This window comes from Haemaphysalis longicornis, unplaced genomic scaffold, assembly GCF_048455015.1.
Source record: "Haemaphysalis longicornis isolate Haplotype H1 unplaced genomic scaffold, Haemaphysalis longicornis Haplotype H1 scaffold_4, whole genome shotgun sequence".
Lineage (NCBI taxonomy): Eukaryota > Metazoa > Arthropoda > Arachnida > Ixodida > Ixodidae > Haemaphysalis > Haemaphysalis longicornis.
Window position 1 is genome coordinate 15,889,428 of NW_027526361.1, and position 18,684 is coordinate 15,908,111.

The window sequence follows — 18,684 nt, forward strand, 5'->3', positions numbered from 1 at the left end:
TGGCAGACCCACCATTAACTCAGCTGCATAGCTTGAAATAAAATGCAACGCTTCTGCGTTCACAAAAGCAAGCAGCGTTCAGTGCCTCTGCAAATTTTCGTTTACGCATGTGTGTCTTGCCTTAAATCTGCCAAATCTACCTGAAGGCTAAGCAATGTTCCATGCATGAACCGTACCGCCAGTGGGAATAGCTTGGAAAAAAAAGGTTTTACCTATGCAGTTTGAGTCTTAACGTGCTATGATAGACTGCACATAGATGGTTCTAGTGGTTTTTAGGACCTCTAGAAGGACGTATGAACAATATTTGCCCAATACCCCCCCCCCCTCCCCTTACTGGGTGTAGCCCGAAAGAACCCATTCCCGTTTGACCCCTTCCCGTTTGAACCCATTCCCGAAACGCCCTTCCCGCTTGACCCGTCCCGTGTGCGACCGTTCCCGAAACGACCTTCCCGTTTGGGCGCTTCCTGTTTCAGCCCGTTCCCAAAAAGCCCTTCCCGTTACAACCCACTCCCAAAGCGCCCTTCTCATTCGAACCCGCATCGTTCCAACCCATTTGAATTTCTGAAAACATGCGTTACCGTCTTCGAAACTGTTCCCCAAAATGTCCTTACAAGCAACGGGTCAAGCACTAAAAACTTGTATGCACCAAATTTTCCGGAATCGACCGATATTTCCCGCCGATAAAAGTTTCCGAATGCCTTAGGCCGATACTGCCCTCTCGACACAAAATTTGTAGCGGCGAAAGTGTACTAGAAAGATACCCAATATCTTGAGTAATGCATGCATTGGATTTTTCTGCAGTAGGTGTTCGTACGTGCAGCTGAAATTTGTTTATCAGCCGCGCTTATGCTCATTGTTTGGAGTGTAGCTTTGTCTTCGGGTTCGAGAGATCTATAGATCAAAGATGTCCGTAAGAGATACTTTAAAAAAGGCAAAAACATGTGCAGAAATCTGAGAATTGGCTACTAATGCCTTTCCTACGTGAGTAATGGGCAGATTTTTGTATTTATTTACCGATACTCTACGGCGCCTGGTCGGGCTTATGCAGGAGTGAACATAAAAACACATCAGTATTGGTTATCGTAGTTTAAAAACGCCGAACACAAATAAGTAAAAGACATAAATATGTAATAGGGGACGCAAAGGGGTCCGAACAAGGATATGCATTCGTAATGTATTGCAATTTTAAAACACGACGATTCAACCAGAACACTTATTTCCAATACGTGGGGAAAATTCTTCTAACGATACCGAGTTCACTGTTCGTTCAGTTAACTTATTCCAGTAAGAAATTGCACGAGGAAACAAAGAGAACTTTCGAATAGTAATTCAGCTGATTGGCTGCCTAATAATCTTACTATGATGTCTTCTCGCTGAACGTCTGAAAGGCCCGTGGAGGTAGTATTCCCGCGATAATTTTAAGTTTGCGTAGTAAAGAAAATTTAGGCTAGAGATGACCCTGCGCTGCTTGAGTTTCTGAAGGTTTGCCCTGTTATGCAAATTGAGTACACTAGAGTGACGGGAATAAACAGAATCAATAAAACGCAAAGCTAAGTTTATAATTTTCGCCGCTTCTCATGACTGCAATTTTTATAGCCAGATGTGGCATATGTTGATTGATTGATTGTGGGGTTTAACGCGCCGACGCAACGCAGGCGATGAGGCGCGCCGTAGTGGAGGGCTCCGGATTAATTTTGACCACCTGGGGATCTTTATCGTGCGCCGAAATCTCGTACACACGGGCGTTTTCGCTTTTCGCCTCCATCAGAAAAGCGGCCGCCGCGGCCGATGTGGCATATGTTACGAGGGACTGACAGCTCCTTTTGTAATGGGCACGCCTGGTTTACAAAGGCCGAAATTCCTTCGACGATCGATGGCCAGCGCTAGGAGTTGCTATGTTTCGGTTGGTTTTTATTAGTTATTTACACGTCCTTTGAGGAATATCTTGAAGCTTGAGTTAAAGTTAACTCTAGAGTGTGGATAAAATATATGTTTGTGTATAAACCTTTGATTGATCGTGTGTGTTAGTAGCTCCTCCTCTTTCGGGACACGGCCTTGATGGCGTCGTTTTAATGTAATAAAACTTAAGTGTCTGGTGTTTTGCGGGTGGATCTAAAGAAGCTAGAAACGAGAGTCAGTCGACCGAACAAGAGCAAACGAGGGCAGACGCAGGGCGACGCTCGCGACCTAAATACATTTAGTTAAGTGCATGTAGGTATTTCGCTGTTTTCGTTTTCATAAGCGGCGTGTTTGAATTTGTTAATTTGTTGTTAATTTGTTAATTGGTTTGTTAATTTAAAAGATTTATTTGTTAATTTGTTTGTTCGGGTTTGTTAATTTAAAATATTAAAAGATTTGTTAATTGGTATGGCTTGAATTGTAACCAAATGTCGTCGTCTGTAGATTCAAAAAGCGAAGCCCAGGTTTGAAAAGCAGTCAAGGACTCTGGATGTACTGAGCATGCTATCACAGCGGCTGTGAACAAACGGAAATAAAGGAAAAACAATATGAAAATGTTTTTTATAACGTTTCATAAACTGGGTATGTTATTCCGTGAAGGGGCTAAATGGGAAAATACGAAACGGGAAGTTCTTTCGCCCCGGGTTGAAATGGGAAGGAACAAACGGGAAGGTTGAAATGGGAACGGGTTCAAACGGGAACGGACCAAGTGGGAAAGGGCGAAACGGGAAGGTCGTTTTGCACCAGGTTGAAACGGGAGGGAACAAGCGGGAAGGGTGAAATGGGAATGGGTTCAAACGGGAACCTCCCCCCTTACTACCACCACCACCAACACGCCATACTCCCAAATTCCTAGCCCAAGAATATCCATATTTTGGGTAGTGCAATAATAGGAGTATATTCGCAGGTGAGTCAATGCGGCTCTGTGAATCCGGCCCTGGCACCAACACCGGCATTTCCTTACTAGGCTGCGCGGAAAATAACGCGAGATTTGCCCCAACGCAACCCGGGGGATTTGAGCCGCGAAGCTCCGGGACGCTGGTGGCGGAAGCACGCGCAGGTCAAGAAGGGCTCGCCCACCTCGTGCGCTGCTCACTTTCGCTCTGTCAGCAAACACGGGCAGCGGCGAGCGCGCTTGCCGGCATAATAAACACGTCCGTGGAACCTCGCGCTGACGGCGGCCGGCCGCTCGTGACGTCACAGAAGGAAAAACACCTTCTGGTCGCGTCAGCTGACGGACCGGTTTACCGACTGCGCTGTTGGCCTGCCGCCAGGCGCACCGTGGTGGCGGCTAGGACCGACAGGAACGCGCGGCTAGGGACGTGCATTGCGCAGATAGCGCCTGTGAGGTTACAGGGTCGCGCGTTAACTTCTGGTCGTTGGGCGGATGCGATGGGCATCGCATTAGGGCGAGTTTGACGAATCTTCGACGTCAATGTGTGTTCTCCGGGAAGGACGTGACAGCTTCGTGGATTGTGTGCTTGAGAGAGATTCGATTTTGACTGTGGGGATTACCGCGCCAAGGATTCACAGTTGCTGTGGACTGAAAAGCGCCGGGACTGGTTTGTTTTAGAGGCCGGATATTGGTTCCCCTGTACGCTCTTGATATTAAATTACAATGCAGACCAAAGATGCAGAAAGTAGAATGTAGGCGGAGACTAATGCACTTCTAGCTCCTTCGACCACTAACTTTTATGCCCGGAGGGAAAAACGCGGCCTCGCAGTTGTCCTATTGGGTAATGTTCCTGAATGCCACCTTCACATTGCTATGGTCTGGTAAGGCTATAGGAACCAAGGATGAATTTTAGGGGCACCCCGGGTGTGCAAAATGTCACTTTCTGATCCACCGTGCCAAGCACTGTGTCCCTACCTCGTGAACCCACCAGTCTGGCTAAGGAATTCGTAGTTCCGAAGTACCGTAAACGTACTGTAGGCCGGTGCCCACGCCGCCGTGATAAATATATCGTGGCAGTATTCCTTTCTTCGCCGCTCCCCGACACTACAGCTGCAAACATTTCGTCACATAACCATTCAAAAAGGGCATGCGTGTCTTATGTCAGAACGATTGGCCGGCGATGTATTTTTGAGGTGCACTGTTGTAATCCACTCACCTATACGCCGAGAAAAATCGTTTAGAGTCCGATGATACCAACCCGTCGTATAGGTTAGCTAGAACCCGTTAGAGGGACATGCGCCTGAGCCAGAATTTTTGCAGCATCTTTCCACCCACCTACAAAAAGAACTCATTTTAGTCGCTGTTATTCTGTAAATGGCAGGAGTGCACAAAGAATAGTCGCAAGAACGCCACCTTGATTTCTCCATTATGCTTTTTGCTAATACTTTTGTTTCGTTTTTTAATGGACCTTTTTCCTGCAGCGATCTGCTCATGCGCAGGCTGTCGGTCCGCCACTCTTGGCATGCGCCTTCGGCAAAATAAACAAAAGGGCGCCCCTTAGCTTTCTGCTTGGGGAGTGGCTATACTTTCTAGCCCTGCACGTTTTAATTTTTTTTTCTTTGGACCCCTCGTGGTGGGTTTGTACGAGCACGCAAAAAAATCTTTCTAAGGAAAGAGGCTAACGTTTGAGGCTGACCACACTGCAAGCACATGGCTGCCAGTGGGGGAGTAACAAAAATGAAAAAAAAAAAAAACAAGTAAAGAAGAAAGGGTGTTTCCACCACCCCGGATTTCACGAGAACGTGTGCTTGCTACCCTGATATTCTTGTGAAAGGTACGGGTGACGGGTGGGTACGGGAGGGACTGCAGGAACAGGATATTTTGCCCACGTTCTCCGAAAGCCCGACTTATTGGGAGGCGTGCCTGACTGCCATTTTTAGTTCGCCGTGGCGGCCTCTAGGAAGACCGGTACTGGGAAAAGGTCCATTTGGATTAATCTTTGATCGTTTTGTTTCGTCTGACAGTTTGTAACAGTACACCTCATTCGTCTCTAATGCTCCTGATGACTGCCTTCAACGCGAACGCCAAACTGGGACTTCATTTTAACACCTCCATTCTACACCACATCTCTCCCAGCCAACCCCCCTACAACTGCCCTTCTTGTGAGACTCCCCACAACACATACCACCTCGTGTATGAATGCCCCTACCACCCAACGCGCCCTCGCGGGAACAGGCCCACTCGTCGCAGCCATCTCGTCATAAGAAAACTGGTCATAGATGAACTGGCCAAAACGGGCATATGGTTATAGGTGATCCCGTACTAGGGAGAGTGGTAGCACCGACCTCCTTGTTCTTGAAAATTTCATCTCGCAGTTCCATTTTCGGCGGATGTCGAAGAGGGAAGGAGGGTGGAGGTGAGTCGGGTGGCTTCAGCCTGATAATTGCTTCCTGGTTGACGTCCTGGCTCGTACTTTCTGTGTTGGCCTCTCCTTTTGTTTGTTTGCAGGTGGTGGTTGAAATTGGCTCTTCGGTTTTAACATGTTGCCACTCCCTTTATTATTTTTCGTCCACTTGCAAAAAGTATTTGTCACATTTTGGGTATAACCTTCACTATCGCTCCTTTCGTTATTGCACCCTTTTTGCCCAGAAAACGTTTTCATTAATTTTTTCGTTATCTGTTGAAGGTTCTTCAGCCAGCATGGTCGGGTCTAGCAAAAATACACCTTTAGCGTTTGAAGCATTAGTTACTGGAGCTTCAGGATGAGATACAGTCATGTTTGGGAGTGTTGGCACTGTGTTCAGCACATGGGAGTGCGGACGACCAAAGCGTGGTGGGATATGTGAGACGGGTTTAGGAGCAGAGGTCCACAGCCTTCGAACAGCTAACAACAGCACCATGTTCTGGTTAAAAAGAAAGTGTAAGCAGAGAAATGCTAAGTAGTGTTTGCTAACAAACTGAATTACTACCACTGTGTATATGTAGATCATTGTAATAAGAAAAATAACAAAAGTTACGCAGATCAGCTACTGATGACAGTGACAGTTGGTCAGTAGAGATAAATACAAAAAAAGATCAAAATATTAAAAACAGAAAATGGTGAACCAAGTCGCTAACATCTCTACTCAGTACAGCGCCCTCGCCCGGTTACCTAAAATGAAAACTGTTGAATTCAAAAACGACAATGAACAAACAACAAGTAACATTGTAACCTTACGCGATTATCTCAAAAAAGCACAAAAAACCAACAAAATACGCCGCGTGCCCTGTTCCTCCAGGGCCACGTAAGGTTGGTGAATCGAAGGAGGGGTGTGTTCACGCATGCGTTGAGAATTATACGAATTCCTGTATTTTATTAAGTGCAATGCACTTCTTAAGCGACCCTGAACCTGCGTCCACCGGCGATGTCCGCATCACATACCCACGTGGGGGATTGGCCAGGAATCAGGCGTGAGAAGGGCTAATGCACCCGCTTAAATGCATCTTTCTTTCTTTGTAGTTGTGTGTGTGTGTATGATCTCTTTTTCGCGAACATCACCGAACCTCGCAAATTCAACTCGTGCATTCGCACTTTCACATTCTTCCCCTCGGGGAAATGCGGGGAATTTTTTGATCAAAAACTTCAATTTTGACGAGGTGGTAAGTGTCCAGTTGCCCTAGGTTGCGAGTTTCCCTAGTGCGAGATGTCCTATGACGACTTGCCCTATTTGACGACTTTACCTACGACGAGTTGGCTGGGACGAGTACACTTCTGACGAGTTCTCCTAATCCCGTGCCTCGCTTCACCATTCCCGGAGAAGTGGCAATGCGAGTTGACCATGTGGCGGCCTCAAGGCACAGCACACCTGATTGCGCGGCCCGAAGCCAGCGATGACAGTTCACGGCTTACCGGACTGAGAAAATGCCACCAACTCTTCTTGTTTATTGTTCCTTTTTTGGGGGGGCTCGCTTTTTTTGCACGCTTTTTTCACTCACTCGTCGGTCATTGTTGGAGCTAGAAACCGCGAAGCCGGACGCGGCTTTCTTGCTCAGGGAACTATTATTAAATTTCGTATGGGAAACCTACTGTGTTACACCTCGTTTTTGTGGTAGCTCAAGCGGCGCGGCGACAGCTTCCGCGTCGCCCTTGGCCGCCAGCCGAACCTTGTTGATATTCTTAGGGAAGGCCAGCAATGTTGTCATGGCGTTGCCTTGTGCAGGTGGCCAGTTGGACTGACCTATATGCAGCCTATGCGTTACAATGTCCCGTCTCTCCAAGTGAATTATATTTCTTGAAAGCTGTTACACTGGACCCACAGTGTTCAGTCGGGAATTCGTTCAAGCTTATGTTCACCGTTGCCAATTGCTTGCAGAACCTCCCCACGTCGCCAAAAAGCTGGAACGGTGGGAGGTGGACGTTGATTTGATTTTATTTGATCGTGGGGTTTAACGCGCCTACGCAACGCAGGCGATGAGGCGCGCCGTAGTGGAGGGCTCCGGAATAATTTTGACCACCTGGGGTTCTTTGACGTGCGCCGAAATCTTGTACACACGGGCATTTTTGCTTTTCGCCTCCATCAGAAAAGCGGCCGCCGCGGACGGGAACCGAACCCGCGACCTCGTGCGCAGTAGCGCAACGCCTTAGCCACTGAGCCACTGCGGCGTGTCCGGGAGGTGGACGTGCTGCTAAGTGAGCATGCTCGCCCTACCAACAACACCTGGAAATAACTGCCGCCATCGTGAAAAAGTTCGTTGCGATAATAAAAGTCATTTCCGGACATTGTTACTAAACTGAAGTTGGTGACCATTCTCAAAGTAAGGGTGCGAAAACTTTGACATAACGTTCGCAATGATGAGAAGGGCCGCCCTGAAAGGGTCTATTTCATCAAGGTCATTCTTGGGTTCATTTCGATTGGAGTAAATAGCGCAAGATGTTACCAAAAGAAGCGCTGCCTCAATTATGGCTTGGCCTGCTATAGAGCCATTTGGCCTGCTATGGAGTTTTAGCATTGCGGTTAGCGTACGCTAACGCTACGGCGGCGGGTTACCGAAACCTGACTGAGAATGCGTCCGCAAAGAGGGCGAGGGGGTTTCTCCTCAGCGGATGAGTGCGCAGGCTCGGAAGGCATGGGCGACCGTCCGCGCGGAACGAATGCGCACCTGCCCAGACAGCTCCCGGCACCCGCCGCCGTACCGTTATCGTACGCTAGCCGCTATGCTAAAACTCTCACTGGAGAGCGAAGAGGTTTGTGGAGGGGGCTCACCGAGGCGCAAGCAGGGCGGTAAGGGTAACGGTGGGGGGGATTGCATGTCCAAACGACTTCTGAGCCAGCCTGTCCCCTTCTACCCACGCATTAAGAAATCCACCGATCCTTGAACTCGCCACCCCTTCCCTCAAGGTCACTCTGATTCCTTGGTGTATCTCACAAAGCAGTCCTCCCCGACGGCGCCCATTGCACTTTGATCGAGCCAACGGCCTGCTAACGTGTCGTCTGCAGTGCACCATTTCGCCGGTTACGCCCAGCTGTGCCTGAGTGAATCTTTTGTTTAATCACGTCCTGGGTGAAACCTTTCGTGCAGTGGCAGGGTCGACGTCACTCTCCATTGTACTCGGTGCAGGGCTGCCAGAGCGATGGGAGTGGCTTACGTGGAACGGGCTTTCCCCGTCACTTAAGTTCTGTCTGGCATCATTCGGAGGTATTGCGCATCACGCCGCCAACTCAGCGAGCTCCTTACCGGGGGGGAAGGGGGGGGGGGGCGTATTCAGCCGTTCGGTGGAGGCGACCCCTCTCTCTCTCTCTCTAAACCGGGAAATCACACATCTGCGACGTCACGGGGCGTTGGCGCAACCACCGCTACCTGCCATGATTTGATTGACAGAAGCTCGAGACTAAGCGCGGATGCTCGTTGCACATCAGGTGGGCGTGGAAGGAACGCTTTCCCAGTGCTTGCATCCCCATTTGGCACGGACCGTGCTAGTGTACGAAGTATGTACTTGGTATCAGCTGATGTTGCGAAATTCATTAACATAATCATCACTTTAAACTAAACCAGCAAAGAAAAAAAAGATTGACGCAGCTAGCACTAATGGTGCAAGGCTGGAGAAACAGCAGAGCTGGCGGCCCCTCCCCCTTCGTCGGACGCCCGGCTGTTGCATCTCACATGGAGTTCCTAACTTGGCACTGAAAGTTCTCCAGACTGGCACGCCAGGATCGTTTTGTCCGCAGCCTTTCACATCTCTCACAAAGTGGACCGCGTTAGCACGCGCTACAACCCGCGCCAACTGGCTTCGCGAATTCAACGTCTGTAGCGCTAACACGGCGTCCGTGCTCTGTGTTAAAAGTCAGTGTCTGTGTTAATGGTTGTTAACAGCAATGCTGCTTAAGCTTTGAGTTTCGCTGTATAGCGTTACAAAAGAAAAAATACAAAGAAAAAAGATTCAGCGCAAGTGAGCGTGAGCCATGTGAGGAGCTCGCAACAAAATACTAAGAAAAATACTGACCGCACGTGAGCGTGCGCCCCGTGAGGAGCGCCCGGCGCCGGCCAGCTCGGCCTTCGAGGACACTTTGCCCAGCGTTTGTGGCGTTCTCTCTAGCGTGCTGTTCTCCTAGCCAGTTCACGTGCGTTCGCGCCTGGAGTGGGGAGTATAAGACACCCGTTTGCCCGTACGCATAAGTTCCCGATTAAGTTCCCGCTTACGAATAAGACGCCAATAAGTCGAAGTCGGCCACGGCAAATAAGCCGGTTACCAGAAAACCCGACGGAAACGCTACCTTAACCGAGCGTTTGTGTCAGTTTCGGGCAAACTACTTATTACCTAGACGGCGCTATAGTCATAGTTGAGAACTTATTGCCGCACTTATCGCGTTCGGGCAAAGAGACGCCGAGTTCGCGAAGCCGGTTGCCGCCGGTTCTAGCGCGTGCTAACACTCCGAAGACTACAAAGCAGTCACTGAAGCTTAACGATATAATATACACGTCGTAGTCAGTCGAATTTACATGTACGTCATAACCAGCTACGGCGAATCAACTGTGCTCCTCGCGCGGCTGACTGTAGCTCTCATGCCTAATTTTACAGAGAGGCTAGCACTTCGACGATTTCACAATGGCGCACATGATAATAAAATGTGTTTTCAATCTTTGATCAAGGAACATTTCTCCGATAGCGTCACTGTATCCGAATAGCCTAGTGCCCATATAGCGACATCAGTGGGTGTAGTGAGTCGGACCTTAGGAATGTGAACAGGGCAGAAGAAAAACTCACTTGCATAAAAGTACGGCGTGTTTGTTCTCTGTTACGCTGCAAAACCCACGATAAAGTCAAGTGCGTCATATACCCCAAGCCGTAAGAGTTCATTTCCTTTTGTAGAATGCTAAACGAAACGATGGAGTGGCATTTTCGGCACTATGCGACAATATGGCCCTACAAATAAAATGGGGGCGTTCGAGACATAGTATGAAAAATTCGAGTAATGATTGCTTGAAATGTTACGTGCAGATGAGTCAAGGTCATCGGTGCCCGAGCGCCGCCGAGAAGCTTTCCGGATCAGTTTCGGCTGCTTGCGCTGAGGTAGTGGGCGCAGACATTTTTTGGCATTTCCCTCCAATATAAACGGGGTCAACGCCACCCCGCAGTTAGTGAGCGACGTCTGGGCGTGACGTTGAAAGATTCAGACCACGTCGTTGAAACAGCAACTACCTTGACAGACCCCCGAGAGTGTCAAAATATCTGAGCTGGCCAAGATAACTCGTTGAAAGAAAGTTACCTTAGACTTTGTTGCGAGCAAAGCAATGTTCCAAGAGGTTGAAACCGGCTCGATTTTACAATTAGCCGTGTTTTTGGATGCGTGGCAAACACAAGTAACACTCCAATGGAGCACCACAAGAAGTAGTTGAATCCCACTCACTACGCAAGTGTGCAGGCAAAAGAGATGATCGCTGGCACACTTTGATATAAGGGCAGCCACTGGTGCTTGGTAGCAAGCAAGCTTCGTAAAAAATATTGCTTGCCTAACGTATCCGAGCCCATGCACACATCTTCGTTCCTGCATCTTGAGTGCACAACCAGGATTTGTACAGGTCGATCGTATTGCAAACAATTAACAATCACAAATGTTATTGGGCCGTTAGGACTAGCGCCAATTTCATCTTTAACGTCTTTCACTTTGCTTCGATGCGGCCTTCCTCGTTGCACTTTCGAGGGCAAGTGACATCGAGCATAAGCTATTCAAAAAAGCTACAGGTAAGCTATAAAATATCGACTATAGCCGATATTTTTTATAGCTTACCCATGTCCCAGTCATAAACTTGCTCCCCTCAAGCGTTCTTCCTCGTTCGCCTTTCCCAAACTCCGGGAAGACATCCGGTTGGCGTTGCCTAACTCCGTCGCTAGAGTAAACAAATAATAGATGATGTATGTGCCCGGCGGGATTCTTGTAGCAGGCGACGAAGCTCAATTTTCCTGGAGACCATAAGGCCGATGCTGTGCAGACACAGACGCGCTTTTTGTGTGGCAGGGCACGCCCTCTGTCGTAATATGCCATCCTGTTTCCTCGAAGAGAGTGCCGGTACACGAGAGAAACGAGCGTGCTGTAGGTGCGCGTTGGTATCCTGTGATGCGCCGACCTGCCTGGCTTTTCAATGCAGCGCCACTGTTCATGAAATTCGGATGAATCGAGCTGAGAGCGGATAGATCGAGTAGCAAAGTACACAAAGGGGAGTATTATCTGGCATGTGGATTTCTGTGGCGCAGATTTAAAAAGCGGCGTGTCCAGTATAATGTACTTGAAAGTTGAGCGGCTAGGTAAATGTCGAAAAAATCAAAATGTGAAAAGCACGACGGCAGAGACGAAGTTTGAAGCCACAAGGCAAGCCCTCATTCATTAACCGACCACTTCGTACGCAAGGATACTTATCTTTTGTCAAAGCTGGCTGCAGTCTTCCTAAGCTATTGTCCCCTCAGCGCTTCCACTGTTTGTACCGTAACCTCAATGGGCCTTTTCCCGGTAGCGATCTGCGCATGTGTGGGCTGCCGGTCCGCCATTCTTGGCAGACGCCTCCGGCAAAATAAACAAAAGGGCGCCCCTCAGCTTTCTGCTTGGGGAACGGCTATGCTGTCTAGCGCTGCACATTTTTTTCTCTTTCAACAGCTTGTGGTGGGTTAATACGCGCACACAAGAAAGGCTTTCTGAGAAAAGGGGCAAAGACGTTTGAGGCTGACCACGCTGCGAGCACATGCCTGCCAGTGAGGGAGTAACGAAAATTAAAAAAAAAAAAAAGGAAAAAGGGGTGCTTCGACCACAGCAGCTTCGGCCCCGGAACGTGCGCCTGCTACCGTGACATTCATGTGAAAGGTACTGGTGACGGGTGGATGCGGGAGGGACTGCAGGACCAGGACATTTTGTGCGCGAGTTCCCCGAAAGCACGACTTTCTTGGAGGAGTGGCTTCTGCCATTTTCAGTTCGCCGTGGCGGCTGCTAGGAGGACCGACACTGGAAAAAGGTTCATTTACAATTCCTCTGTGTAGCTCTAGAAGTGTAGCATATCGAAAACTCTAACAGCTCTCCGTAGTCGATCCCCACATACCACTAGGAAACCAAAGGGGCCGCTTTGGACGTTACTCGTCAAGCCTCATTCAGGGGCGAAATCACCTTTTTTTTTTTTTTTTTTTTGTTTCGGGGGCACGAAAGCTACATCGCAGCCTCTTTCGGTGATCGCGCGACGAGACATACATCCTCGGGCAGCCAGTCAGACGAATGACCGTTCATTCGCGCACCATGAACATTGAACGTGCTTGCGAGCCCCTGTTTCATAGCAGTGAGATGCGCTACAAAAAGAAAAGGAAAGACGGAGCGGGTGTGGGCATTATTTGACAGATCATCACATGACCACTGCCACCTCTTTTTCTTCTCTTCCAATGTTTGCATAAACGGCTGCTGCACAGGAGACGCCTCCGCGTTGCCATAGCGTTGTACTCACACACACTTTCCAGCGGCAATCTGGCTTTTCTCGGATTTAGTACAAAGTGCGAGCTCGTTTTTCGGATTTGCTTCAAAGTACGATGACTTTTATGTCACGGAGCCTTATGTTCTGAGGCAGGTTTGTAGCCTGAAACGAGGAAGGATTTCGTTGGGTAGCCTCAATATGTGCGAAAACGGGAAACTAGTTCATTCACAATAATTTAGGATGCAATCTTACACAGTTGCATCTTGGAGGGAAGGTAGATAAAAATAGAGGAATAACTACTGGCGCATGACGTCCATCGAAGCGCTCAAAGTGCAGCACTAAAAAAAATTAATTTCGGTATGTAAGTTCGTTCTATAAGTCACGGACCGAGGCAAACATTCAAGGCAAAAAACATAACTTAGATAAGCTGTTTTCCGCTCAAGCTAGTTGGTGCGGCGGCACTTGCTCAGTATCGGCATTGTTCACGCTCTAGTGCTCTTAAATTCACATTCCCAAACTGCTTAAGTGGATGATTCCCTCTAAAAACAGGATATTCCTTTTGGTGTTACCTTTCAGCTTCCCAGTGAACTTCGCGTTGAAATCACCGCAACGACAATCACAAAATGTACGAACAAACAGAAGCTGCTTACAGCTGAAGGACAAGGGCAACGTCAGAACCGTCACGTTAACGCTAATTCCAACCAAGGGAGTCCGTTTCGCGGTTCCGTCGCTGCTCGATCGGCTGCTGGGGCGCCGGGCACAGCTTACCACGTTTCCTCGGAGGAGGCGCGTCCGGGCTGGGCGCGTGGATCAACGCGATAAGGTGGCGGCGTCTGGCGCGTGTGGTGACGGCAGATGTGTCAGGGCGTGAATGAAGACAGCGCGGGTGGAAGAACGCGCTCACCTGCATGCGCCGTGGCCGACTGGTGCCGTCGCCGGCACGTGCCAGCGCCAGCCTGCCCCCTCCGCCGGTAACGGCGCTCCCTGGCGGGGACCTTGATCATGCGGAAGGCCAAGACGCGCCGGCTCCACTGCCAGCCCTGCTGCGGGTCAACGGTCGGCTCGTCCGCCCCGTATCGCCCGCCTCGCCCGACCCGACGGAACGACGCCGTGTCGGTGCGCTGCAACACCGGGCCTGCGCCCGGGTCGAAGGCGACACGCGGTTGCCTTGCTGGCCGAGCTGATCACAGCGCCAGTTGCGCTGCATTGGTGGCGTTTCTGTAACGCCGGTAAGGCAGAAGACCACCCGGGGTGGTGTTCCCTTGCGTGGTGCGGTGAAAACAGCGTGCAACCACCGTTTTTCCCGGAAACGAGGACACGCGTGCTGCCAGGTATGCCTCGGGGTTGCCGGCAGTGCGGATAACAAGCACAGAGGCCCCCCTCCCCCATCCACCCTTTCTTTCCTGTTCCTCCAGCAAAACATAAGTAGGTGGTAGTATGGCCTTTCAGCTGCCGCGGAGATGGTGAGAGCATTGGTTCCTAATTGTGGAACGGTGCAGGCTTCGATACATCATGTGTGTATTCAGGTGGTGAGACCCTTGAAAAACTGGAGGTGCACAAGCCCCAGGCGCAGATCTCTGCAGTCCCCCGCCTTTCTTCCATGCTCGTAATCCTGCGCTCCGCATCCTGACCAAGTGGACGTCACGCTTACTAGTGCTCGTCGGTTCGGCTAGCATCGCCATCATCATTAAACACGTTCTCTCTAATGGTTTGGTTGGTTGTTGGGTTAGAGCGAATATTGGTCGGTTAGGAGTGGCCGGTTGTAGCGTAGTCACGAAACCAACCGTGGCCCAGACAAAACTGTAGTCGAGACGATTGTAAACACAAATGTAGCCTTTATTTTTCTCGAGAGCACAAGCCCCCACGCAAGCAGGTGAACCGTCTTCTTCGCCTCTTCTGCGACTTCTTCCGTCACGACGCTGAATGGAGCTTCGGTCCAGACCAAGAGTGCAGTGAGCAGCATCTGCGGAGCCCAAAAGCAAAAGAAAGTTCGGTGGCGGGCCAGAGCGCAATCGACCGCGTCACTTTATTTTTCTACGCTCTGTCAGCTCGGCTGCAGTCCACGGCTCCTCCGTTGTAAAACCGAAATTCGGAGTTTTCAGCCTGTACTTGCAATGTTTGATACACATCTTGGGCTTCCGAGAACAGAACCAGGAGCTACGATGTTTGGGACCTTTGAGCAAAGCAACTAAATTGAGACACTCCGTCAAATGATTCCGTTCGTGTCGGCACAAACTGTGGATGGGATATAACGGATCAACTAAAGATATGTTTTTATACGGAACACTGCGGGGCGTTTGCCGTTATATTATGCCTCTGCAAGGCTTTATCAGTCGTGCTGGGGACATGCGTGTCCTGCAGGTAAAACAATGGCTACTCACACAGGTGATTTAGTAATTGAAAATGGTGGGGGTCTCACTGCGAAGGTTTGTGGTAGAAGCGGAGTCAGAACATTGAAAGTAGGGACAACGTTAGATTTCAAATTGACGTCTACATTAAGGTCGATGTCATTTATTAAAGCGAAGTTTTCTATGCCTTATTAATGGCGTGGGTTGGCCGTGTATTAACGCACTGCAGGAACGCCAACTTTACACAATGGGATATCTCACGAAACATTGATGATGATAAGCAAAGGCACATAAGCGCCTCAAGAAAAAAAAAAACACTTCCCGTGGTCGGAAACGAACCTGGGTCCTTGGCGTTATGCGCCATTCCGACACGATTGGAGAAGTTTAAATTTTGAACTTTGCCGTTCACTCTGGTTGCTCAGGAGAAAGCTTCGCACTTTAACCACCTTTTTTTTTTGAGAAAAAGGCTTTAATTTTTTTAGGGGTGAAGCCCATTAGGGGCTGTTGGCGTCTCCTGTCGTCGTCGTAATCGTCGTCTAATGTAGTCACGGCACTAAACACAGGGAAACTCGTTTACGCCTCGTGCTAGAGAGCTTCGTGCTTCAAAGACAAGATACTGTTACAGCAAATCTGTGCACCTCTACCCCACAACAGTTTCATCTCCACCGGCAAAAACGCCAAAGCGCCAAGAATACTTATACACTGCATTATTCCCCCCTCCCCAGGTTTCACGTTAGTGGAGATGACCCGAAATTTTTTTTTTTACCTTGGCAAAGCGAGCTTTAGAGTTGTTTCGTGACTTATTAAGGAACAATGTAGCAAACAGGGGCTCCCGATCAAGCATATCTGACTGCCCCGATATGCAGGAACGTTAAAAGCAAAAGGAAAACGGGTAGAAAACTGACTGCGCTTAAATATCTAACGTACAATCGACTAGATTTCTACACCGCTGTCTTTCACGCGAAGGGTACGCGCATGAAGTTAGTGCCTGCCGTCAACGTCGGAACAAAGCGCGGTGAATGGGACGGCGACAGAGCCATTAGGCGGCGCCACGAAGGGGCAAGCTGGAAGCAAACCACGCAAGCCGTCCTTTCCCGTCCGCGAATTTATTACTGTCGCGTGCGTTTCGTGTTGCTGACGTCCAGGGGTGATGACACCGCAGGGAAAGGGAAGAGGCATATTCTTGGAAACACCCATTACACGAATCGCGTTTCAGGCCCGGCTCAGAGAATCCTGGACGGACGTAACTGGAGGGCGCGCGATTAGTTCTGGAAACCATCGTGGCGAGCAATGCGAGTGGATCGAGTAACATATGGAATATTCCGACTACAGACCACCTCTAACTGCCACCGCAAAGCAACATTTCCCGCCAGAAATACATGCTACATTGTTTCTTTCAAGTAATGAAATTAAAACTGATGCATTGCAGTTGGGAGTATCTTGTTGTTTTCATAACTTTGCGCCAACAAACTGCAAAAAACACGACTATATACTCGGTTTGCCTCTTTGGGAGGGCTCCTAGCAGTTAGCGGGCAGACTAGAACTGCGCTCTCTATGGACATGTATATATGTGGGCAAATGAAATACGAAGCTGCTCTCGGGCAGTTCTGGGCAGTCCAGAATGATAAGTCGAGGAATGTTTCTCTCAGGCATGCAGGGCATCCAAAATGACAAACCGATAGTCTCCTCGATTTATCACTGCCCGAGAGGAGCAGTTTCATATTCCTTGCGTCCGTAGATTCTGCTGCAAATGTATTCCTTGCACTGTCACCGGACCACACATAACTGAGCTAGTAGATTGAAGAGGCCGATACTCGCATAATAGCGTGGGCTGTTACCGTGTCATGTGACCATGAATGGTCTGCTGTAAATTGTATTTGATCCTCGCGCTGGATGGTCACGTGGTTCGAACGAGCCACGCAACGAAGAGGACGAGGAAGAAAATACGTACGGGCTGCACACAGCGCGTGCTGCGCCTTTTTGCTTTTGTCAATCTGGAAAGAACACGGCGCTTGCTGAAATGGATGCCTGGTTTTGCCTCTCTTTTCTTGGGCGACACTATAGACGCCGAGGCGCGGTTTTCCCACATGTTCTTCTATTCTCTTTACGTCAGCGTGGATTGAGATATGCAATACCCACGGCAATACCTGTTTTTTTTTTTCTTAAGTTTGAGTTTCTGTCGAATACGCGAGTCGTCCAGCCAACGCGATTTGATTATGAGCGCTTGAGGCTAAGCCTTCGGTGGGCTGTCTTCTTGTGGCTGACGGACATTACAGCCAGTCAGACATGACCTGCTGTCAGACTGCCCAATTCCGCAATTTTTTTCAAAGTGAAGAAATATTGCATTTATATTAGGTGCGTCACGGTTCGCGATAATAACGCAGGATTGACACAGGCTGCTAAGGCGGGTGTTTTGATGGGAAGGTAATACGTATATTGGGCGACTGGAGAACCTCGAGACGATTACTAATGCGAGAATCATGCCAATTTGTTAAGCAACTTGAGAAGACGCCTACTACTTCAACTTTCTTCTTTTAAGTGATTGGAGAGTGCTGAAAAATGTCTTGGTTACCGATGAAGATATGTTGGCTGGACTGAGAGGTGAGTGTGCCAATCGGTTATTGAAGCAGCCAGGGGCTTCTGCTATAAAGCTGAGCGTGAAAGCTCAAGTAGAAAGCTCAGCGTGCTAGAAAGCTAGAAAACTCAGGGCAACTGAGTGCACGCACCAGAAAACACAGCTCGGCTCTGGCCAGCGCAGTCAGCAAGGTCGACGCTGAGAAGAGCTCACCATTCGCGGTGCAGATTCAGCTTCCTCCGACAACACCACCGGTTGTCTGATGGACCCAGTCGAGGTACTCGGTGACCCTCGTGTAGACGTCAGGGTAGTCCCTGTGGGCGCAACCAGAACCGAAGGAGACGAGACCCGCCAGCGCCCAAGTCCCGTCCGCCCGCTTGCACTGGAAGGGTCCGCCGGAATCGCCCTGCGCGGTCGCAAATACAAACGGTCAGCCCCGATCCTACACCTGGGAGACGTAAATTGGCTCACGTAGCATGATCCGCGTCCGCCCTCCAGGGCCCCGGCACACAGATGCCAGCCGCGGATGTTGATGCGGAACCTCCGCGCGTACGGCGCGTAGCACACATTGTTGTTGTACACCGGCACGCTGACCTCACGAAGCACCGTGGACGGCGCTCCACCTGCAGTGGGCAACACGGTAAGGCTTTTTGAAAAGTTGGGCTAGTTGGTGTTGACTGGAACCATTGTACCAGCGAAAAAAGACAGGGACCTAAAACGAAGCAAACAGCGATTGTCCTGTTTGCTTCATTCTAGGTCCCTGTCATTTTTCGCTGGCAAAATGGTTCTAAGGCAACATGGTAGCGTGGAGGGGACCCCTGGAGTTCCCACGGGGAAGTTGTCCGGGGTAAGCATACAGACACGTGGCCCCAAATCGGTTGCTTACACCAAGGGGCTGTTCATGCATTTCAAACGAGCATGTGGCAAAGAAAAGTCGCAATAACTGCCTTGTGCTATCAAAAAGACGTGTAAATCGTGATTTA

General features: G+C 49.6%; 3 protein-coding genes across 3 annotated transcripts in view; all 3 read right to left on the minus strand.

The window, feature by feature from the left end:
* Nucleotides 1-13,720, minus strand: part of LOC144179461 (ovochymase-1-like) — a 70,778-nt gene extending 57,058 nt beyond the window's left edge. Inside the window, exon 1 of the mRNA XM_077707821.1 lies at nt 13,547-13,720. The gene's annotated coding sequence lies outside the window, so the exon portion shown is untranslated. The remainder of the gene's footprint in view (nt 1-13,546) is intronic.
* The window catches only part of LOC144178302 (proclotting enzyme-like), a 439,300-nt gene that overhangs the window by 145,535 nt on the left and 275,081 nt on the right, over nt 1-18,684 (minus strand). The window lies entirely within an intron of this gene.
* LOC144179473 (transmembrane protease serine 9-like) overlaps nt 14,611-18,684 on the minus strand; it is a 40,631-nt gene continuing 36,557 nt past the window's right edge. The window contains exons 9-11 of the mRNA XM_077707842.1: nt 18,173-18,324; nt 17,915-18,107; nt 14,611-14,741 (exon numbers count right to left, since the gene is read on the minus strand). Of these exons, the coding sequence (XP_077563968.1) occupies nt 17,931-18,107; nt 18,173-18,324 (329 nt within the window). The 3' untranslated portion in view covers nt 14,611-14,741; nt 17,915-17,930. The remainder of the gene's footprint in view (nt 14,742-17,914; nt 18,108-18,172; nt 18,325-18,684) is intronic.